The sequence below is a fragment of the Macaca fascicularis genome, chromosome 5 (genome assembly GCF_037993035.2).
Source record: "Macaca fascicularis isolate 582-1 chromosome 5, T2T-MFA8v1.1".
NCBI classification, from domain to species: domain Eukaryota; kingdom Metazoa; phylum Chordata; class Mammalia; order Primates; family Cercopithecidae; genus Macaca; species Macaca fascicularis.
Window position 1 is genome coordinate 103,708,152 of NC_088379.1, and position 25,139 is coordinate 103,733,290.

At 36.4% G+C, this 25,139-nt stretch overlaps 1 protein-coding gene across 1 annotated transcript; it reads right to left on the minus strand.

Annotated features, from left to right (window-relative positions):
* Window positions 1-9,668: 9,668 nt before the first annotated feature.
* On the minus strand, window positions 9,669-25,120 carry LOC123566774 (sperm-tail PG-rich repeat-containing protein 2-like). The gene is made up of 5 exons (XM_045392669.2): window positions 24,680-25,120; window positions 16,070-16,182; window positions 13,836-13,994; window positions 10,251-10,415; window positions 9,669-9,972 (listed from the first exon to the last, which is right to left on the minus strand). Exons 1-5 carry the CDS (start codon window positions 24,786-24,788, stop codon window positions 9,886-9,888), a joined length of 633 nt encoding a protein of 210 aa, XP_045248604.2. The 5' UTR covers window positions 24,789-25,120; the 3' UTR covers window positions 9,669-9,885.
* Between the last annotated feature and the right edge of the window lie 19 nt (window positions 25,121-25,139).

The window sequence follows — 25,139 nt, forward strand, 5'->3', positions numbered from 1 at the left end:
GCCTAAAATAAACCTGTGGTGTTAGACTGAAATTGGAGGTATATGTATAAACTAAAAGTTTTTAATAGACAACTAAGTATAGATGTATTACTCTGTCCATTGAGATGACCTAGAAGCCCTAACACCCAGTAGCAATGCGTGTACCTCGTATACTGAACTTACTTTGAAATACATTCTGCTGCTATGGAAGTAGAGCTCCTTAAAGAAGTGGCTGATTGCAAGGCTCAAATAAGCAAATGAATAAAATGAACCTGGAATATCTTTTTATGCCAGAAAGCAAGGAAATTTTCAAAGAATGATATGAACATGTCGAAAGGACACAAGGATAGCCTAAAAGGCTCCCAAGGGTCAAATCTGGAATCACCAATGCCTCAAAATAAACAATAAAGAAATAAATTATAACCCTTTGAGTAAAACAGGAATTCATAAATCTATACTGATATAAATATATAAATGGGGGAAAAAAATCTCTTCTTTATAGTAAAATGCCAACAAATAAAGGTTAAAAATTAGAGTTAGAAAATCACCATTTGATAAACATCACGGTAAAACTGGTTCAGGAATCATCAATAGGTGTTAAAACTATTAAGTGAGAGTTTGATGAGAAATAGGTTAAGAGTTTGATGAATGAAATATCTATTTAGTCTTAAAGTAATCCTCAAAAAATATTTACTTTACATGAGTTAAAACTAGAAGTCACCTCAAGTTAACATAATCATTTATGAGATAAATACCTTGTTACTCTTTACATGATGTATTAAGAACCTATCACTGACCAGGCACGGTGGCTCACTCCTGTAATCTGAACACTTTAGGAGGCCAAGGTAGGTGGATTACGAGGTCAGGAGATAGAGACCATCCTAGCTAACACAGTGAAACCCCGATTCTACTAAAAATACAAAAAATTAGCCAGGCGCAGTGGCAAGCACCTGTAGTCCCAGCTACTTGGGAGGCTGAGGCAGGAGAATGGCGTGAACCCAGGAGGCGGAGCTTGCAGTGAGCTGAGATAGTGCCACTGCACTCCAGCATGGGCAAAAGAGCGCGACTCTGTCTCAAAAAAAAAAAAGAAAAAAAAAGAAAAAAAAAAAAACCTATCACTTCTATAGTATTCCTGCCAAAATATTAAACAAACCTTCAGATATTCATAATATACACAAACCCATAACTGAAACATGTTCTACAAAATAAACAACCTGTACTCTTCAAAAAGAAAGTAAAGATCAAAGAAGACAAATACTGAAGAACTGTTCCAAATTAAGGGATTCTAAAGAGACATGCAACTAAATGCAACATCAGATTGAACTCTGGACCAAAAATCTTTTTTCTATAAAAGATATAATTGAGATAATTAGCAATTTTTTCATAATAATGAATGAAATGCCATGATTTTGATAACTGCATTGTGGTTACAAAAAAGAATGTCTTTTTTTTTTTTTTTTTTTTTTTTGTAAGTTCCAGGGTACATCGACAGGATGTGCAGGTTTGTTACATAGGTAAACATGTGCCATGGTGGTTTGCTGCATATGAAGCCTCACATGCATTAGCTATTTTTTTCTGATGCTCCCCATCCCCCAAAACTACCCCCAACAGGTCCCAGTGTGTGTTGTTCCCCACCTTGTGCCCATGTGCTCTCATCATTCAGCTCTCACTTATAAGAACATGTGGTGTTTGGACTTCTGTTCCTGTGTTATTTGCTGAGGATAATGGCTTCCAGCTCCATCCATGTCCCTGCAAAGGACATGACATCATTCCTCTTTATAGCAATCCTTTTTATGGCTGTATAGTATTCCATGGTGTATACATGCCACATTTTTTTTATCCAGTCTATCATTGATGGCAGTTGGGTTGATTCCATGGCTTTACTATTGTGAATAGTACTGGAATGAACATACTCATGCATGTTTGTTTTTGTTTTTGTTTTTGTTTTTTGAGATGGAGTCTCACTGTGTCACCCAGGCTGGAGTGTAGTGGCATAATCTTGGCTCACTGCAACCTCTACCTCCTGGGTTCAAGCGATTCTCTTGCCTCAGTCTCCCGAGTAGCTGGGACTACAGGTGCATGGTACCACGCCTGGCTAATTTTTGTATTTTTAGTAGAGACGGGGTTTCACCATATTGGTCAGGTTTCACCATATTGGTCTTGAACTCCTGACCTCATGATCTGCCCACCTTGGCCTTCCAACATGCTGGGATTACAGGCGTGAGTCACTGCACCTGGCCACATGTATCTTTATAATAGAGTGATTTATATTCCTTCCGGCATATATCCAGTAATAAGATTGCTGGGTCAAGTGGTATTTCTGCTTCTAGATCTCTGAGGAATCACCACACTGTTTTCCACAATGGTTGACCTAATTTACATTTCCACCAACAGTGTAAAGGCATTCCTATTTCTCTGCAACCTTGCCAGCATCTATTGTTTCTTGACTTTTTAATAATTGCCATTCCGACTGGTGCGAGATAGTATCTCATTGTGGTTTTGGTTTGCATTCCTCTAATGATCAGTGATGAGCTTTTTTGCATATGTTTGTTGGCTACATAAATATCTTCTTTTGAGAAGTGTCTGTTCATATGCTTTGCCCACTTTTTACTGGGGTTGTTTTTTATTGTAAATTTGGTTAAGTTCCTTATAGACTTTGGATATTAGACTTTTGTCAAATGGATAGATTGCAAAAATTTTCTCCCATTCTGTAGGTTGTCTGTTTGCACTGGTGATAGTTTCTTTTGCTGTGCAGCAGCTCTTTAATTAGATTCCAGTTGTCAGATTTGCTTCTGTGTCAGTTACTTTTAGCATTTTTGTCATGAAATTTTTGCCCATGCCTATGTCCTCAACGGTATTGCTCAGATTTTCTTCTAGGATTTTTATAGTTTTGGATTTTACATTTAAGTCTTTAATCCATATCTTGAGTTAATATTTGTATTAGGTATAAAGAAGGGGTCCAATTTCAATTCTCTGCATATGGCTAGCCAGTTCTCCCAGCACCATTTATTAAATAGGGAATCCTTTCCCCATTGCTTGTTTTTGTCAAGTTTGTTGAAGATCAGATGTGCAATCTTATTTCTGAGTTCTATATTCTGTTCCATTGGTCTACATTTCTGTTTTTGTACCAGTACCAAGCTGTTTTGGTTAATGTAGCCTTGTAATATAGGTTGAAGTCAGCTAGTGTGATGCCTCTAGTTTTGTTCTTTTTGCTTAGGATTGTCTTGGCTATACAAACTCTTTTTTGGATCCATATGAATTTTAAAATAGCTTTTTCTAATTCTGTGAAGAATGACAATGGTAGTTTAAAGAAAACAGCATTGAATCTATAAATTACTTTAGACAATATGGCCTTTTTCATGATATGGATTCTTCCTATCCATGAGCATGCAATGTTTTTTCATTTGTTTGTGTCCATTCTGGCTTCTTTGAGCAGTGGTTTGTAGCTCTACTTGAAGAGGTCCTTCACTTCCCTTGTTAGCTGTCTTCCTAGGTATTTTATTATTTTGGTAGCAATTGTGAATGGGAGTTCATTTATGATATAGCTCTCTGCTTGTCTCTTGTTGGTGTATAGGGACGCCTATGAATTTTTTTTTTTTTTTTTTTTTTTTTTTTTTTTTTTTTTTTTGAGACAGAGTCTCTCTCTGTCACCAGGCTGGAGTGCAGTGGCACAATCTCGACTCACTGCAACTTCCACCTCCCAGGTTCAAGCTATTCTCCTGCCTCAGCCTCCTAAGTAGCTGGGACTACAGGCATGTGTCACCATGCCCAGCTAATTTTTGTATTTTTAGTAAAGAAGAGGTTTCACTATGTTGGCCAGGATGGTCTTGATCTCTTGACCTCGTGATCCGCCCACATCAGCCTCCCAAAGTGCTGGGATTACAGGCATGAGCCACTGCACCTGACCAAATGCCTTTGATTTGTGCACATGGACTTTGTATCCTGAGATTTTGCTATAGCTGCTTATCAGCTTAAAAAGCTTTTGGGCTGAGACAATGGGGCTTTCTACATGTAGAATCATGTTACCTGCAAATAAAGATAATTTGGCTTCCTCTCTTCTTATTTGAATACACTTTATGTCTTTCTCTTGCCTGATTTCCCTGGCCAAAACTTCCAATACTATGTTGAATAGGTGTGGTGAGAGAGGGCATCATTGTCTTGTACCAGTTTTCAAAAGGAATGCTTCCAGATTTTGCCTATTTAGTATATTGGCTGTAGGTTTGTCATATATGGCTCTTATTATTTTGAGGTATGCTCCTTCAATATGTAGTTTATTGAGAGCTTTTAACACAAAAGGACATTGAATTTTATCAAAGGCCTTTTCTGCATCTATCAAGATAATCATGTGATTTTTGTCTTTAGTTCTGTTTACGTGATGAATTACATTTATTAATTTGCATGTTAAACCAACCTTGCAACTTGATCATGGTGGATAAGCTTTTTGATGTGCTGCTGGATTTGACTTGCCAGTATTTTTTGAGGATTTTTTGCATTGATGTTCATCAGGGATATTGGCCTACAGTTTTCTTTTTTTGTTGTATCTCTGCCAGGTTTTGGTATCAGGATGATGCTGGCCTCAGAAAATGAGTTAAGGAGGAGTCCCTCCTTTTCATTTTTTTTGGAATAGCTTCAGAAGTAGTACCAGCTCCTCTTTGTACCTCTAGTAGAATTTAGCTGTAAATCTGTCTGGTCCTGGGCTTTTTTTGGTTGGTAGGCTATTCATTATTGCCTCGATTTCAGAACTCATTATTGGTCTATTCAGCGATTAAACTTCTTCCTGGTTCAGTCTTAGAGGGTGTATACATCCAGGAATTTATCCATTTCTTCTAGATTTTTGTAGTTCATTTGCACAGAGGTGTTTATGGTATCCTCTGATGGTTGGTTGTATTTCTGTGGGGTCAGTGGTGATATCTCCTTTACCATTTCTGATTGTGTCTATTTGATTCTTCTCTCTTTTCTTCTTTATTAATCTAGTTATCAGTCTATTTTATTAATTTCAAAAAAAACAGCTTCTGGGTTCATTGATTTTTTGTAGGGTTTCTCATGTCTCTATCTCTTTCAGTACCATTCTGATAATATTTCTTGTCTTCTGCTAGCTTTGGGGTTTGTTTGCTCTTGATTCTCTAGTTCTGTTAGTTGTAATGTTAGAATGTAGACTTGAGATCTTTCTAGTTTTTAATGTGGGCATTTATTTCTATAAATTCCCTCTTAACACTGCTTAAGGCATCTCAGAGATTCTGGTACATTGTCTCTTTGTTCTCTTTAGTTTCAAAGAACTTCTTGATTTCTGCCTTAATTTCATTATTTACCCAGGAGTCATTCCGAAACAGATTGTTCAATTTCCATATAGTTGTGTGGCTTTGAGTGACTTTTTAAATCTTTAGTTCTATTTTGATTACACTGTTGTCTGAGAGACTGTTCATTATGATTTCAGTTCTTTTAATTTGCTGAGGAGTGTTTTTTTTCCAATTACATAATCAATTTTAGATTAAGTGCCACGTAGTGCCAAGAAAAACGTATATTCTGTTGTTTTGGGGTAGAGAGTTCTATAGATATCTATCAGGTCCACTTGATTTAGCCCTCACTTCTGGTCCTGAATATCTTTGTTAATGTTCTGTCTTTATGATCTAGTATTGCTAGTGAGGTGTCAAAAGTCTCCCACTATTATTGTGTGGGAATCTAAGTCTCTTTGTAGGTCTCTAAGAACCTGCTTTATGAATCTGGGTTCTCCTATATTGGGTGAATATATGTTTAGAATAGTTAGCTCTTCTTGTTGACTTGAACCCTTTACCATTATATAATGCCCTTGTCTTTTTTTATCTTTGTTGGTTTAAAGTCTGTTTTGTCAGAAACTAGGATTACAACCCCTGCTTTTTTCTGTTTTCCATTTGCTTGGTAAATGTTCCTCCATCACTTTATTTTGAGCCTGTGAGTGTCTTTGCATGAGATGCATCTCTTGAATACAGCACACCAATGGATCTTGACTCTTTATGTGGCCTGCCATTCTGTGTCTTTTATTGGGGCACTTAGTCCATTTACATTTAAGGTTAATATTGTTATGTATGAATTTGATCCTGTCATCATGATACTAGCCAGTTATTTTGCAGACTCCTTTATGTAGTTACTTCATAGTGTCATTGGCCTGTGAACTTCAGTGTGTTTGTATAGTGGCTGGTTTCCATATTTAGTGCTTCCTTCTGGAGCTCTGGTAAGGCAGGCCTGGTAGTGATGAATTCTCTCAGCATTTGATTGTCTGTAAAGGATTTTATTTCTCCTTCACTTATGAAGCTTAGTTTGGCCAAATATGAAATTCTGGGTTGGAAATTCTTTTCTTTCAGAATGTTGGCTATTGGCCCCCAATCTCTTCTAGCTTATAGGGTTTCTGCTGAGAGGTCTGCTTTTTGTCTGATGGGCTTCCCTTTGTAGGTGACTTGGCCTTTCTCTCTGATTGCCCTTAACATGTTTTCTTTCATTTCAACCTTGGATAATCTGATGATTATATGTCTTTGGGTTGATCTCATGGATTATCTTACTGGGGTTCTCTAGATTTCCTGAATTTGAATGTCGGCCTGCCTTTCTAGGTTGGGGAAGTTCTCCAGGATGATATCCTGAGGTATGTTTTCCAACTTGGTTCCTTTCTCCCCATCTCTTTCAGGTATCCCAGTCAGTCACAGTTTTAGTCTTTTTACATAATCCCACATTTTTCAGAGGTTTTGTTCATTCCTTTCCATTTATTTTTTTTCTCTAATCATGTCTGCCTGTCTTATTGCAACAAGATACTTGTCAACTCTAAGATTCTTTCCTCCGCTTGGTTTATTTGGCTATTGACACTTGTGATTGCACTGTGAAGTTTTCATGTTGTGTTTTTCAGCTCCATCAGCTCACTTATGTTTCTCTTTAAACTTGTTATTCTGGCTAGCAGCTCCTGTAATGTTTTATCGTGGTTCTTAGCTTCTTTGCATTGGGTTAGAACATGCTCTTTGAGCTCAGTGAAGTTCATTTTTGCCCACCTTCTGAAGCCTACTTCTATCAATTCATCCATCTCAGCCTCAGCCCAGTTCTGTGCCCTTGCTGAAGAGGTGTTGCAATCATTTGGAGGAGAAGAGGCACTGTGGCTTTTTGAGTTTTCAGCATTTTTGCATTGACTCTTTCTCATCTTTGTAGGCTTTTCTTCTTTTGATCTTTGAGGCTGCTGGACCTTTGGATGGGGTTTTTTGTGGGGTCTTTTTTGTTGATGTTGTTGTTGTTGCTGTTTGTTTTTCTCTTAACATCAGGGGCCTCCTCTGTAGGGCTGCTGCAGTTTTCTGGGGGTTCATACCCTATTTGCCTAGGTTTCTCCCCCACCTGGAGGCATCACGAGCGGAGACTGCAAAACAGCAAAGATGGCAGCCTGCTTCTTCCTCTAGAAGCTCTGTCCCAGAGGGGCACCAACCTGATGCCAGCTGGAACACTCCTACATAAGGTGTCTAGTAACCCCTATTGGGAGGACTCACCTAGACAGGAGGAGCAAGATCAGGGACCTGCTTAAAGAAGCAGTCTGGCTGCTCCTCAGCAGAACAGGTGTGCTGAACTGGGACAAATCCCCCTTCTCTAGACTGTCCAGACTCTCCAGGACCAGCTGGCAGGAAAGACTACATAGAGTGTACTGCAGAGACTGTGGCTGCGCCTTCTACCAGGGGCTCTGTCCCAGGAAGATCAGAGTTCTGTCCATAAACCCCTGGCTGGAGTTGCTGAAATTCCCATGGGGAGGCCCTGCCTGGTGATGAGGGATGGCTCAGGGTCCCACTTAAAGCAGTCTGGCCACAGTCTGCCACACCCACTGTGCCATGGTGTGGGGAATTCCTCCCGGTACAAACCACTCAGTCTCTTTGGCACTGGCAGAAGAAAACAGCCAACTGGAGCTGCAGAGATGGCAGCCACCCCTCCCCTGGGGAACTCAGTCATCTTAGGCAGTCTCCAGCCTGCTGCTGCTGACCAGCAGGGATTCCAAGCCAATGGGTCTTAGCTAGTGAGGTTCCATGGGAGTGGGGCCCACTGAATGATGCTGCTTTGGATCCCTGGCTTCAGTCCCCTTCCTACAGGAGTGGACGATCTCCTGCCTCACCGGAATTCCCGGGGCCAGAGCATGAAAAACAACTCCTGCATCTCAGTGCCTGCCCAAGTGGCCACATGCCTGAGTGGCCGCCAACCTGAGTGACCCCAACAGCCTGCACAGCTCTGTGCTTGGGGATCCAAGGCCCTGGTGGCGTGGGCTCACGAGGGGATCTCCTGGTCCATGAGTTTCAAAGATCCATGGGAAAAGTGTAGTTCCTGGACAGGATAACACGATCACTCACTGCCTCCTTCGGCTAGGGAAGGGAACTCCCCTTGCCCCATGCTGCTCCCAGGTGGGCCATCATCAACCCACTCTGCTTTTCCTCACTCACTGTGGGTTGTACCAACCGCCTAGTCAGTCCCAATGAGAAACCTGGATACCTTAGTTGAAGGTGAATTCACTTGCCATTTTCATTCTTCTCAGTGAGAGCCACAGACCACAGCTACTTCTAATCGGCCATCTTTGGCTAGTGTTCTGAGAATGTCTTGTTATTAGAACACTTACATTGAACTACTTAGGGGTAAAGAGGCGTCATGTCCAAAATGTACTCTCAGATAATTTAATAAAAATAATAATATAAATACATGGGGAGAAAAAAATGATACAACAAATGTGATAAAATGTTAACACCTGCAGGATGTGAGTGAAGGATAAGATTATTATAGTTTTTCTATAAGTCTGAAACTATTTCAAAATATTAAATTATTTTTTAAAAAGAAACTTATCTAACTGGGAACAATGAATGAATTAGATCTAATATATTCATATGGTTAAATCTGGAAAATATAACAGTAAGCAAAAAACCAAGCAACATATATACCAGATAATATTTATTTAAATTTTTAAAATCATAAAACAATATATATTATTATTCATATATGAATATGTAATAAAGGTTTAATTATTGTGGCAAAGGGTGAGGAATGAAGACAGGAAAATGGGGCAAACATCTTAATAACATATTTCTTTTAAAATAAAGCTAATTGTAATGTGACGAAATTTTAACATGTGTTTTATCTGTGTGATGGGTGCATAGGTATCCATTATTATTTTCATACTATCTATGTGTTTGATATATGTTACAATTAAAATATTTTAAGAAAAAAGATGTTAATGCTTCAAAGGATCTAAAACCCCCAAAACTTCCCAGTGTACCTACTGCCACAAACCAAATAGTTTTTGAAGGTGCTTACATCTAAGCCCAAAGATGGAGTCATATAACAACAAATAACTATAGAATACTGGGAATAAAGATCAAGATAAATACTGAGAATGCCTTTTCTTCAGCCTTTCTTTAAATCTATACTTACTTTTAGAAATTTCCTCACTAGAATTACTTCTTCTATACCTCATTAAAGTATAAAAGTATCATAGGTTCAAAGTACTATGTATTTCTGTCTTATAATTGAGTAAAACCAGACATACCATCTATATTCATTGTCTGTATTCATGGATAACACATACATTTCAACTGTCTCAACAAAATCTTGACAAGTCTGGTCAGGTTTGAAATTTAAACTCTGGATGAAATGAATTAGCTACATTATAACTGATATTTCAGTCAAAGAGAAGCTCCTTATTTTTTAAATAATCATTTCTGGAATAAATGATGTTTACATTCTCAGATTCAAATTCTTTTAAAAATAAAATGTTATTTTTTCTTTTCAAATTCAGAAAAAGAATATCTATGTATTATTTATGATTATTCATTGTGGCAGAGACTCCTAATAATTTACTCCCATTTCTTCTTCTGAGATACACAGACTGTATTTCCCATCCTCCCTGGCAGTTAAGTATGGCCATGTGACCGGCTATAGCTGCAAGCCTGGCCTACAAAAACTTTCAATGCATAATTCCTCATCCTCTTCTGCCAGCGGGATACAGATGACAACAAGTCCCTAGAGGATGACAGAAACACAACTGGAATAATCCTGTGTCCCTGGATCTCAACATGAAGGAAAGTCACTTAATAAGCATGCCCATATGAATGAGGAAAAAAAATTCTACTGTATTAAACCACTAAAATTTGGGGGTCTATTTGTTACCACAATTAGTGCTACATTAACTAAAACGTGTAATCATTTTTTTCTTGGAGAAATAAGCCAGAAAAAAAAGAAACCCATATGTAAATCATAAACAATTTTCCAATTGTCAATATGAAATACATTATACTTACAAATTGAGGTTTGTAATACGCTGGACCAAGGGTACTGTCACTAGCAGGTGGAAAACATTTTATAATACTGCCATCATCATTAATATGATAACCATATGACTTTCCATAAGAAGGAATTGAAGGAACATCAACACTTCTGGTAAGTGTAGGTGCTCTTGAAATTTTCTACAAGGAAAACATTTTATATTATTTATTCCAAGGCAAGAGGAAGGGGAATGAAGAACCAAATATTAAAAGTTACTAAAACGCAACTATTAAATATTAATTTAATGAGTTTCATGATATAAAACAAAAATGACTGTTATTATTTTTTTGAGATAGGGTCTCACTCTGTCACGCAGGCTGGAGTGCAGTGGTACAACTTGGCTCACAGCAACCTCTGTCTCCCGGGTTCAAGCGATTCTCCCCACGACCTCACCCGCCCAAGTAGCTGGGACTACAGGCGTGCACCACTATGCTTGGCTAATTTTTGTATTTTTAGTAGAGATGGGGTTTTGCCATGATGGCCAGGCTGGTCTTGAACTCCTGACCTCAAATGATCTGCCAGCCTCAGCCTCCCAAAGTGCTGGGATTACAGTCATGAGCCACTGTGCCTGGCCAAAAATGTTTGTTTTGTAAAAGTAATTTAAAGGAGTGAATTCAAGCCTGTTGCTTCATACTATAAACCAAGAGAATGTATTTCTATTAAATTTAGAGTAGAATATAATATAATAGGTAACTAGTAAAGTCATCATAAGAAGCAAAGATTTTTTCTCATTTGGGTCAGTTACTTATCTTGCTTAGTAAAACCATCATTACTAATTCTAAAAACAGGCAATCCTATTCACATCAACAATCATGCTATTACACTATCTGCTATGCAAAAACAAACTTTGCATTTTTCAGTAATACTTTCTGGCTTCATTCATTCCCAGCTCCTGACTTTTGCTTCCACATTTCCTGAGTCTTGTATAAATATCCTAAGTATGCAAGCTATATAGCAGGAAAATGTCTATGATGTAATGCTAAATGGAAATAGCAAAATATAAAAGTGAATTATGAATATAGCTATGTGAAATCATATATAAATGTATAAAGTCACATACACATATAATTTAACACCAAAAGACGCTATGCAAAAATTAACAGAAAATTAATGTTAGAGTCAGGAGTTTTAGGGTGATTATCCTTTTATCAAAATTTGGTTTAATGTAAAATATTTTATAATTTAAATTAAAAAATGAAGGTATAACATACATTACAAATATTAATATAAGATATATCAACTAAAAGTACTGGCATATAAAGGACTTAGTTATTGGGAAACTGAAATTATTAAGAATATATTGATTCCTGAAGTTTCTGTATGAATAAATTAATGCTATAGTTGCATATTCATGTGCCCATGTACAATTATGTTATAAACATACTCTCAGTAGCAAATTTTCTTTTTCTTTTTATCTGAGACAGAGTTTTTGCTCTTGTTGCCCAGGCTGGAGTACAGTGGCATGATCTCTGCTCAATGCAACCTCCACCTCCCGAGTTCAAGCAATTCTCCTGCCTCAGCCTCCTGAGTAGCTGGGATCACAGGCACATGCCACCACACCTGGCTAATTTTTTTGTATTTTCAGTAGAGATGGGGTTTCACCATGTTGGCCAAGCTGGTCTCGAACTCCTGACCTCAGGTGATCCGCCCACCTCGGCCTCCCAAAGTGCTGGGATCACAGGCATGAGCCACTGTGTCCAGCCGTTTTTCTTTCTTAATATAATTTGGGAGGGGGGTGGGGGAAAAGTCTCACTGTGTTGCCCAGGCTGGAGTACAGTGGCATGATCTTGGCTCACTGCAACCTCTGCCTCCCAGGTTCAAGCGATTCTCATGCCTTAGCCTCCCAAGTAGCTGGGATTACAGGAGTGTGCCACTATGCCTGGCTAATTTTTGTATTTTTTTAGTAGAGAGTGGGTTTCACCATGTTGGCCTGGCCAGTCTCAAACTCCTGGCCTCAAGTGATCTGCCCCCACCTCCCCGGCCTTCCAAAGTGCTGGAATTACAGGTGTAAGCCACCACACCCAGCCAGAATTTTATCTTTTATCAAATTAAAGACAACCTTTAAGTAGTTTCAGTAATACCTATGAGATTAATTACCAAATTAAAATAAGAAACCATTGAATGGCTTTCCCTCCTTTCAGTACATTTAAAAAGTATTTGTGTGATGTCAAGACTTTCCAAAACATAGCCCCTACCTCCATTCTCTATTCCTACAACTCTCCCTTCACTCCTGTACTCCAAACATTCCAAAGAATTTTGTTCTTTCCGGTAATATATCATACTATCAAACACTTCAGTTTCTTTATTCATGTGGATTTTTCTGCACATAAAGTGGGGAAAAATATTTTTTCCCATTCCTTTTAACTACTCGGTGAATCCTTCTTCAAGATCAGGTCCAATTTGTCTCCCCTATTCCCTCCAAAGACTCTCTACTTTGAGCTACTACTGAACACTGTATTATGGCTCTAAAATAGCATTTCATTAACAGTATTATACTGAATTTCATTCATTATTTTCCTGTTAAAATTATACATCTCAGGAAGCAATAATATTTTCTATGTACTACCAACATCTAGCATTATATGTATGGCCATATAGTCACTCAAAAAATATTTGATAAACCCCCAAAGTAAATGAACATTTACTTTGTCCCCACACACGAAATATCTGATATTTAAATATGCTTACAAAATTTAACCTCAATGTCATTGCACTGATATTATTCAACTAAGTACTTAGCCTTAAAATATATCTTCCTAAACAAAAAACTGATTAAAATGTAATATGAGCTACATGAAAGTTATGACAAGAGAAGGGAACCACTCTAAACAAACAGTGACCAAATCTGCTCGATAATAGTATTTATTTCAAAGAAATTCTTCATTTCAGTTAAAATAACCTTCTCATTATCTTCCATAAAAATCTCACTTCTGTATCTTCACTCATGTAACACTCCAGTTTGGAATCCATATTCCAACTCTGTTCTTCAATGTCATGTCAAAACCTCTATAAATCTTCCATAAATTATGCCTTCACATAATACAGTAATCCACCTTTAAATTCCTATGGCATTTCATTACATGATCATTCATTTAGCAACTGTCGCATCTTGTCTTGAATTAACAGCTACCTATTTGTCTATCTCCCATCTAAATTTTAAGCTTTTTTATCTCAGGAATCATATTTTTAACTTATTTTATTTATATTTTTTCCTTCCTTGCCACCAGGAAGGAAATATATTATTAACAGTACTTAACACAGAGTTTCCTCTATACATAGGTAAACCACTCAGGTAGTCTGTAAAATCTCCCTTACTTTTTATTCACCACAGATAGTGAAAGTGACTATAGATTTATTAGGAGCAAATATGAAGTTAGACATGAATACAGTTAAAAACTAAAGTTTATTTACCTATAAAATAACTAAAATATAAATACTAACAAATCTAATTTTTATAGGAAGGCTTTTTAAATGTACTTAATATCACATAAAATATTAAACCTTGACTATTTTAACTTAAAAAAATGTCATTACAAGTATAATTTAAAATAGAAACGTACTGACTGAAGATGCTCTCTGGTCTCTAATACTTTTCTGTTCATGATATCTTGTGTTTTAGGATAAGACTGATTATAGCTTGCTGGTCCTGGATTATCTGAAATAAACTTCTTAAAACGTTTCTCCCGGTTTTGTAGACTATGGCCTCCTTTTATGTTACACTAAAATGGAGAAGAAAAAAACCTTCTGATATATAAAAGAAGCACTTTACAATTAATTTCTACTTGATAAACATTAATTATTATCAGAAAATAGTTTTTAAATGCAAGCTAAGAAAGTTCACCCTTTGACTGAAGACATAGTTCTAGTAAAAGGGGATAGCAACAGCAGATAGCAATTATAGTTGTCAGTTTTAACTTGAAACTCAAAACTGAAATTTGCTGTACTTGGAGAACTTTGAGAGAGTACAAGAAAACTCTGTTTTAAAGAAGAAATCAGAGATGGGAATTCCCAAAGCTGTAGAGCAAGAATAAAAGCCCTTAGAAAAAATTTTACCCCTGAAATGAACTGAAAAAAAAAAAAAATGTTGGCATTCATATTGAAGGGGAAAAGCAAACCCTTCAAGGTTGTTTATTGATAATTATTTTCACAAATAACATTTTGGTCATTTCCAGAAAAAATTATTAAGACTTATTAGCAACAGCTTGGTTTTATGTTCAGATTAACTTTAAACATTGTTTATTAGAGAGCAAACATTTGGGTGGAATCTTCCAGGGCTCTCCATGCTACATATCTGGATTTTCCAGAATCTGAAAATTACCAATTGACGAATATCCAATTAATTTGGGTAAAATTACATCATAAAGATTCCTGTAAACAATTACAGTGCAATCATTTCAAAAAGATGAGTTATGATAACAGTGGCTGGCGTCTGATTGATCAGCTAAGATTTTAAGTCATTGATCTACAAATAGCCCTTTTCACATGTCCAATTGTTCACAGTCACTGTTCACAGAGCCTGTCTCTAGTGGGCACCTTATTCAACTTCACTCAGCTTTTAAGAAACATACAAAGGAGGTCTTCTTTTAAAAATTGAGTCAAATTTTATTTTTAAATAGGCAATTCACTACTTGATTACTATTTTTAAAAGATCAGAATTTCTATGTTTAAAGAGTAGATGTATGAAAATAACTTTAATGATTTATTTTACAAAAACACTAACAAGTTGAACAAAAAGTAAAATCCTGTGAAAAGAGAAGAACTTTTCAAATTTTGATAATTTAAAAGCCATTACCATAGGCTCTATGATCATACAAATCAAACTGCAATCTGCATCTATATCGATCACTTCAACAAGGACTTTATCTGCGCCTCCAACAGGTGAGTTAAAGGTTCTGCTGGGATCAGCTAGCAGCCAATACATATAAAGGCAAAATTTATGTGAAAATGGCAAAAGGTGGTACTCATGACTATGAAGATATCAGAGTTATATCTACTATTTCTAAACATAAATGAACCATTGAAGATAATCTGGTCACAGACTCTTGAGACTGTGCAGAAACAGGAGACAGATGAGACAATGGCAATGGCTATAGCTTTAAAGCATGGCACAAAAACCAATTCTTTCACTCTACTGCAATTCCTCTTCTACACATTTTGACTATCTGCACAACTTCCATGGGCAATAATTCATTCAAGAGTCCTATTCTCTCATTCTCAAGGACCATACAGCATGTAACAATGTTTTGTGTCTTATAGAGTATGTAGAATAATGAAAAACATCCAACCCAATCATGCAACCAACATCGAATACATTTATTTTCTATTATTCAAATTATAAAATATAATTTGAAAGGAAAAGACAATATGAGCAGAAAATAAAATATAACAAATGACATTTGATCTATTCAGGGAAGAAAACATTATTATTATTTTTTTTTTTTATTTTTTTTTTTTTTTTGAGACGGAGTCTCGCTCTGTCGCCCAGGCTGGAGTGCAGTGGCCGGATCTCAGCTCACTGCAAGCTCCGCCTCCCGGGCTTATGCCATTCTCCTGCCTCAGCCTCCTGAGTAGCTGGGACTACAGGCGCCCGCCACCTCGCCCGGCTAGTTTTTTGTATTTTTTAGTGGAGACGGGGTTTCACCATGTTAGCCCATGTTAGGATGGTCTCGATCTCCTGACCTCGTGATCCACCCGTCTCGGCCTCCCAAAGTGCTGGGATTACAGGCTTGAGCCACCGCGCCCGGCCCAAGAAAACATTATTTTATTAAATCAATTATAGTAACTATAAAGTTACCTGTGCTTCTGAAACATTATAGTGTCCTGGACCTGGAACAGCTTTCTCAATGCTAGAGGCAATGGTAAAAGTACTTTCTCTGGCAGTCAAAGAAAGAAATGGTGCATAACTACCTATAAAAATAAAATCATGAACAGCAGATAAGATAGGAGTCCAAGGATTTCAGGAAAAAAACACTCAAAATATATATAATCATGAGTATCCTCAATTGTTAAGACTTTATTTTCAGAACTAACGGCTAGTCAGAGAAGTTATTACATTTTTTAAAATCTGATATAAGATAAGAATTTTTTATTAATATAAGAACCTAAAGACCTGAGACTTATTGAACAACAAAAAAAACTAAAGAAAATAAAACCCTCTTGTCTTCTAATCATTTTTGATGGGGACGAAAATAGCAGTTATATTTAGCTGATAAAACATTTTCATCCTCAGAAGACCATTGTTTTATATTTTGAAATAGCATATATTATTTGTAGAAAACATCTTATATAAACTTGTAAAGACAGCCTAGATAGAAATAATTTAAAGTGGGTTTACAGCAGATCATTCATCATGTCTCCTTGCCTAGGCACATAGTTGGTATCAGTAAATATTTCTTGATTGGCTGACTCTAAACAAAGGTTCACAAGTAGAAGACACAAATTTCTTTGGAACAAATAATCATAAGATAATACAAACTTGAATACTGAAAAACTGATTCTAAAAAATTCAAGATCTGTATTGGAAAAATTATTAGCATTTAAGCAATGTGGATATCAAAGAAGAGAAGGGAGAGAATAGAGCAGCAGCTATATTCAAATAGGTAATAAAAGAATGCAAGTGAAGATTCAAAACTTTTACTCTAAATCTTGTATACTAAAGGAAAATGTGTGCTACTGTAAGAATGTATAGTGATAATATAGTAAAAATCTTGCTAATCTGGACTAATAATAAAAGATACTCTATTTAAAATAAAATAATGTGTTTCTTTTGAGCCCACATGTATTAAAATGCAACCAATGTCAAGAATTATTTGTGTTAGATATTGCAACATAAAAGAGGTGAGCAAAATATAGATCTTACCTCTAAAAAAGTAGTATCTTGAAGCATTAAGAAAAGTATTGTAATGATTTTAAACAAGGAAAAACATCTCTAATGACATAATGGAAGACATATGCAAATTCAAAAAGAAGAGAAATTCTCATCCACATTGAGATGATCAGGAAAAACTTCATGGATGATGTTAAAATTCTAGGTATTAATTTAGTGACTGATGGTTTTAGCTGGTTATCCCAAATCAGAGAAGAAGGGAAGAGAAGAGGGAAAGGCAAAAGAAAGGGAAAGGGAGGAAAGAAGACAGACTGACCTTAAATTAGTTACAAAGACCAGAAGACCAGAAATCCTTAAAAGTAAGCCAAGGTTCATTTTGAAAAGGCAACAGTTGTCTGGTAGAGCTGAGAAATGCAGGACACCAGTGAAACATTCTACTTACTCAGAGTAAATAGCCAGAGAACAAGAACCAGATTTCATTCCAAATACACATATAAATACACACACATACCCACTCAAACTACATATAAAATGAATCATACAAATTACCAGAGAGTGTACTTTCAAGATGCAGGAAAATATGACCCATAAAGAGGAGAAAAGTCAATGAAAAGAAACAGATTGAGAAATGAAAAGGTGGAATCAGCAGACAGAACACTATCTATTATAAATATTCTTTATATATTCAACAAGGTAGAGAAAAGATGAACATGATGACAAGATAAAGGGAAGGTATAAAAAAGACCCAAATCAAACTTACAGAATGAAAAATACACTGGATGGAATAACAAATGTTTGTGGATTAATAAAATATATTTTTTCTCAATTCTTAATCCCTTTAAAAAATATAGATGCTCGATGACTTGTGATGGAGTTAGTTCCCAATAAAATAATTGTAATTTGAAAATATCATAAATTGAAACTGCATGTAATATACCTAACCTATAATAGCATAGATTAGTTTACCTTAACATGCTCAGAACACATTAGCCTAAAGTTGGGCAAAATTACCTAATATAAAGACTATTTTATAATAAAATGTTGAATATCTTATGTAATTTATTGAATACTGTACTGAAAGTGAAAAATAGAATGGTTTTGTGGGTACTGGAAGTTTGGTTTCTACTGAATGCATATTACTTTCACACCATTGTGCAAAATTTAAACAAATGTTAAGTTGAATCATCATAAGTAAAGGACTGTCTGAGATTGCTTAAAGCAAAAATAGTCTCAATTTATTGAGGCATTATAGCAGATGTAGAAGTAAAATGTATAACCACAATAGTACAAAGGGTGAGCTGGGGGAAATGGAAGCATACTCTGTAAAGTTTATTTACTATATATGAAGTGGTGCAATATTATTTGAAGGTACACTGTAATAAATTAGAAATACATATTGTAAACCCTAGGCAACCACTTAAAAATAAAACAAGAGAGGTATAGCAAATAAGCCAATAGTGGACATAAAAAAAGAATTATGTTTTAAAAACCTTTATTCCTGCAACAAAAGTAAGGAAAAAGGAAAAAGAACAGATGAGATAAATGGAAAGCAAATAGCAAAAGAGTACATTAAAGCCCAAAGATATTGATAGTGAAATTAACTATAAAAGTTCTAAACACCTCAATTAGAAGGCAGAGATTGTCAGATTGTATAAATAAGACCAAACTTTATGCTGTCTCTAAGTAACTCTCTTAAGATATAAAAACAGAAATTAAAAGGATGGACAAAGTTATAACATGCATGCATGAATTCAAAAAGCTGCAGTGCCTATATTAAAATCAGACAAAGCTGGCTTTAGAACAAGAAATAACAGGGATAAAAGATACATTTCATAACGATAAAGGGGTCATTTCATCAACAGGATTTAACAATCTATAAAGAAAAGCAAGGAAGTTATTACCATAATAATCAGGATAGTGTTTAACTGTAGGGGAGAAGGAAAATGTTGAGATAAAAAATACCAAAAAGAACTTTTTGGAATGTTCTATCTCCATTTTTTTTGCTTTTTGTTTTTAGTTTCCTGTACCCACTGATGGCAAATCTATTTTTTAACTGAATATCTTCTTTTTAAGATCTACATTTATATTTTATGTGGTTTTCTATGTAAGTATTCTATCTCATAATAAAAGGGTTTTAAGTTTAGGTTCATATGAACATTAAGGTAATCTGAGATAAACATGAAAACTAAGAAAGTGAAACCCACGCTACTTCTGAGGTAGTTGGCATCAGAACACAGCAGGGCCCCTAAATGAATCTACCTTAAACAAATGTAAAATTAGTTGGAGAGTACTGAAATTCATATAAAAGTTAAAAAAAACACACACTAGGCATGTACTCAATGTATTATTAATACTATTAATTGTAGAATATATATATATATATATATATATATATACACACACACACACACATACATATATGAAATAATTGGGCAACAAAGAGAATCAAGAAAGCTGGCACTCATAAAATCTTCATTGAAGTTTTCCAAAATTAATTATATAGAATCTTTTGTCAATAAAAGTATACAAGAAATATTGAGCACAAGTAAAACTACAAAAAAATTTAAATGTTTATAATGATACACTCCATGAGAAGGAACTTACTTGTTTATTTATTCATAACTGTGTGCCTAATGTTTACAGTGAGGGTGACCAATTAACAAATGATCTTCTAAACTAGTCATCCATTCTGTAATAGTGAATGTTCTATTATGTATGGGAGACATGCATGTATGACAGGCAGTGAGGGTACAATAATGAATAAGATAAAACCCTGCCCTCAAATAGTTGGTAAGCCTGACAAATAGACAATTATGCTACAAAAAGCACCGCCAATAATTAAGGTATAAAATATAGAAGAGGGTTCTGGGGAATTAGAGATGGTAGAGTTTGATATGGGACATATGGCTATATTGACATGTGAAGTGCCAACTACAAATTATAAATCAAACTGACAGAAAGAAGAAATTAAGTATATAGAAGAAGAGATTTGAGAAGAAAGAAATGAGTTCAGTTTGGGATATATTGAGTTTGAGGCACCAACAAAGAAAGATAAATCAAACTGGTATGAAGCAATAGTCAGTCTATGCTGAAAGAGAAAGTGGGCAGTATGTGATTAAAGGACAAATACTATAGCCACAACTACAGCCACAAAAGAAAGAAAAGGACATTTTTCACATATAAGCAGTAATTAGATCTTTGAAACATGTACTCATCTTCAGGACAACAACATATACAGCAATCACATACATATTATTATCTAAACTTTAAAAGAGACAGACTGCATTCCCTGATGCAGCTATATTCTGATAGGCTAAAAAGATAAAATTATCATTGTTGACATAAGCACATAGGCACAGGTATGAGGCCATAGCCAACTTATCCTTCTGTGGCCAATAAAGCTAACCACTCCCCAACCAAAAAAGAAATCTGGGAAAGAATATTTTTAGGAGATGATGGCACCCAGCTTAGCTAACTAATAGAGAACCAAGAGATATATACAGCTGATATTTATTATATAAATAAGCCAAAAAGCAATGAAATACTCCCTGGCACAATAATGCCAAGAGTAGTCATATTAGTAAAAGGAGTATGTTTTTATCACATGATACTAGGCTGGTTGTCTCTGGGGAATATTTACTTTAATAAGAGATGTTTGCTTCTCAGGTAATCGTGAGAAAATCAGGCATAGCTCTCACTAATCTGGAATTTGAGTATCCAATCTCTCCCACCTCATGAAAGCAGAAAGAAAAACAGCTTAGTCCTGTCCCCTCAGGTTGCAATTCCTGGGTAGAAGAGAGTCTCCCTGATCAAATGGCCTACAGCCAATGAAATAGTTTCAATTAAGGTAAAAAGAATTTCCTGAGGAAAATGTAGAGCCAATATCCTGAAGGACTCGCCTAGCCAAGCAGGCTACAGTGAGGGGACAGCGGGAGAGCAGCAGTTAGGGGAGAAAGGTTGGGAATAAAGAGTATCGGTATCTAGGGCTCTAAGGTATTTTCCTCTTGCGAAATTCAAAGTAACAAGTAAGTTATATAAAGCCCCTACATCTGTTCTTCCCACACCATGCTCCACAAAATGAACCTGACCCTTAGCTAAAATAGTTGTACACTTCTGCATAGTCCCATGTGTTACTGGTCCTAAAGGTAGATGAGGTAGTATGTACCTAGGAAAGATGGTAGCTCCTTTTAAATTATCTTCCAGAGAATCCAGCAGAGAAATCACCAAAGAGACACCTGTTCCTTCTACTGATTTTCAGCATATTCTCTCTTAGTATTGCTAAAAAAACATACAGGATGCAGCTGCTCAAATTTCCCCAGCATGGAATTTCATACTTTATCTCACAGATCAACAAGACACAATCCTATAAAACAGTAAAAGGGTTTTACCACACGCTCCTCACTTCTCTCTAAGCAAAGTTACAAGAGTTTTAAATTACGCTATATGTGGCTCATTATGTTTTAATTTTATTTCAAGATTACTGTTTGTTTTTTAACTTACGTGTTATGGTATTCAGCTAAAAACTAGGAATAATGGAGTAAAGATCATGGTTATTGCCCTCAAGCAGCTCACATTTTAGTGGGTCTGCCAGATAAGTTAACATTAATTACAATATAGAATCAAAGTGCTATAAAAGCCATTAAGGAGTCAGAGAAGAAAAACCTGAGAAAAAGTAAAGCCCGTGAACAACTTCACCTTAGCTGAATCTCAAAGAAAAAATAGGAATTAGCCAAGTGAAGAAAGAAAACAGTGTACTGGGCAAAAGTATCAGCAGATACAGAGGCACAGAGGTGAGTGAGCATGAACTTAAGAAAACCGTAAAGTTGAAATTGCTGAAATGTAGGTCAGGTGGAGGTGGAGGTGTGGGAGATGAGGTCAGGGTCCAGAACATGAAGAACATTATAAACCATGTTAAGGAGTTCAGATTTTAACCTTGATGTTACAAAGGATTTTTTTTCACAAATAACGTAATATATCTTAGAAAGATCACTCTTGCCACAAGATAGAAGATGGATTGAAGACTGAAATAAGGAAAAACAAGTAATATTTTATAGGTTTAATTCAAAATAGAAATAATGAGAGCTTGAACTAAGTCAAGGACAGCTAAATGGAAAAGAGGAACTAATCAAAGAGGCACTGAGAAGATAGAATCATTAGGTGTTAATGATCAACAGGAGTAGTCAGGGAGAAAAGAGTCTAGAATAATTCCAAAACTTAAAAGTTTATCATAAACTAATATGGAATTTTCAAAAAGGGACCGGTATTGCTGGAAAAAATTATGAGCTCAGACACTTAAAACTTTGATGCCAGACTATCTAGGTAGAGATGTTCAAAAAAGTAACTGGTTATGACTCAAGGACATCAACAGCAACAACAACAAAAAAAGAATTAAAAAGAAAAGAAAAACAAACAAAAGTGACTAGCAGTGTTGAAGGCCGAAAGATTAGGAGAAAGCTCATCTTAGAGACATAAATCACCTATATCTCTTAAGATTTCCTTCTGGGAGTCATCAGAATCAGAATATGGATAGTAGTCTATGAACACAAATGAGAAAGTACATATGACAAAAGCAACAAGCAAAGGATGGAAAGTACAGTATATAAACATTTAAAGATGTTTCAAATGAGAACTAAGTTCTGATTTTCTTTTTATCTTGCCCAAATTCCTATCTAAGGGGTCTAGAGAGTCATGCCTTACAAACTATAAATTCTCATCAGATGGGTTTTATTTAACCCTATATATCATGACTTACTTTCCAATCTGACTCTGGAATAACATTATGAGACAAGGAAGAAAGTCAAAATGTTTTACCCAAAAATATATTTCCTTGCCATACCTTGAAATTGCCCTGCAAAGTCTCTCATGGGAAAAATCAACATTCTATAGAGAATTCCCTTTCCCCTTCATTTTCTTTCCTTTCCAGACACAGGAGATAATCAACTAAGAGCCAGCAACCCTTTTGGGTCTGATAAGAAGCATTTTACAACCTGCGCTTTCTCTCTGAAGTCTGCTATCTGAGCGATTCCTCTGCACAACAAAACTTGGTCTCCACAATCCTTTATCTAACCTGAACATTCCTTTTGATGCCAGTCTTCAGATAAACTCAACCAAATGTCACCAGAAAATGTTTACATTTACCTATAGCCTGGAAGCCCCCACTTTTGAGTTGTCCCACCTTTCTGAACGAAACCAATGTTATTTATTACGTGTATCCGATTCATGCCTCATGCCTCCCTGAAATACATAAAACCAAGCTGTACCCCAACCACCTTGGGCATATGTTCTCAGGACCTCCTGAGGGCTGTGTCACAGGCCATAGTCACTCATATTTGGCTCCGAATAAATCTCTTAAAATATTTTACAGAGTTTGACTCTTTTCATCAACAAGAAACATAAAAACATTTTAAAAAGGCCATGAAGGACTGCTTGGAGAGGGGGAGAAAATGTTGCCCTGATTCAGCATTTAACAAATGTTTATTAGGTCCCAACCACATCCCAGACACTCTTCCAAGACAGTAGTTGGGGAAAAAAAAAAAAAAAAAAAAAAAAAACCAGGAGAAAATGATGTTACATTTTGGAAAGAAGTGTTTCCAAGAAGCAAGTGGTCAGCTGTGTCAAAATGAAGGATTGCAAAGTGTCATAGGTGGTCATTGTTAGCCACCTATGACTATTGTTGGGGGAATTAATGCTTATAATGCCCAACTCTATTAAAATAAAGACATAGAATAAGCTGCAAGAATAGCGATATCAGATGCTGTGAAGCAGTACAATTCAACATGTGAAACACTGACAGAAGTCAAATTTGTACTCCACCCCAAGAAACCTAAACCAATCCTTATCTGATCAGTCATGTAACAGAATAATGGATCCTGGCATTTGCTGGAAAACACATAGCGTAGGTATGGGGAAAATGCAAGTTAAGAAAAACTATCATTTGGACGGTATTAAGCTCCAGAAAATCATCAGAATAGAAAAAGTAGACAGCAAAATCGATGTATTTATTTTTGCCCACTTCACTGGTCAAAAATATAGCTTTTCTTTACAGAATGTGGAGAAAAGGGGCTCCCCTGAAGTGTGTTAGAAGATGAGGATGGTCAGAAAAATCTGTCTGGAAAAAAAAAAGGAACTATCTTTAAATAATACTGCAAAATAGAAATATAAGCTGCATCTTAGTAAATAAATGTCTCCGGTCAATGGGAGGAAAGGTGTGAGGCAGGCAGGATTACAAAGCAATGAGACAGTGGGAGGTAAGGGCACAGGATTTGGGGACTCATGTAGTCAACAGAGCCAGGAAATCATCCTAGACCTAAACTGCACAATCAAAAGTAGGATGTAAACAACTATTGTCGAATCAAAAGTCCTAGACATATGCTCACCAGCCTTTTGAAATGGGACAAGTGATACCACCAATCTCAACTGTAAAATAAAAGTATAGTGTTTTCCCTGCCTACTTCATGTTTTGTTACATTTACAAAATGGTGCTATTCCGCTCTATGTTTAACTCACAAACACGCAGAAGGGGAGCGGGCTGAAGATGGGATGCCTGTCACAGGAGATCTGCCTCTCCCTACATCTTACCTGTCGCCTGCTGCTTCAGGAAAGGTACCTGGTAGGATCCAGGACCCACATGGGCCTCAGTGCTGCCACCTTCAGCCAATTTGAGCAGGCGGGGAGCCCGATCATACATAGTGCTCGGGGTGGTGGGGGCGCTGGGGAAGGGCAGGTGCCGAAAACGATAAAAACAAGGCGGCTACAGGTGTGGAGAAAAAGGAAGCCGACACCAGTCTGGGGAGGCCGGGACAGAACTTCTGTAAATAGAGAAATTAGCATTGGGGTTGTCTCCCCGCCCGCTCATTGGTATCAGATTTCCTCAAATCGATTTCTAGCCCTGTGGTAAAGTAGAGGGGTGAGCGACTAGAGATTAGACGTCTCACACAATCACCAGTTTGCCAGGCACGCTCCACCAAAATTGGGGATTAGGGATTAGATGCTCGCCCTGGTGCTTCCGGCCCTGACTCCGCCCACTTCTCTCCGCCCG

Coding starts and splice junctions, on each gene's coding strand:
- LOC123566774 (XM_045392669.2), bottom strand. CDS start 24,788: ATGTATGATCGGGCTCCCCGCCTGCTCAAATTGGCTGAAGGTGGCAGC. Junction 16,183..24,679: donor CCTGAAGCAGCAGGCGACAG/GTAAGATGTAGG, acceptor TTATTTTTATAG/GTAGTTATGCACCATTTCTT. Junction 13,995..16,069: donor ATAATGTTTCAGAAGCACAG/GTAACTTTATAG, acceptor TCTCCATTTTAG/TGTAACATAAAAGGAGGCCA.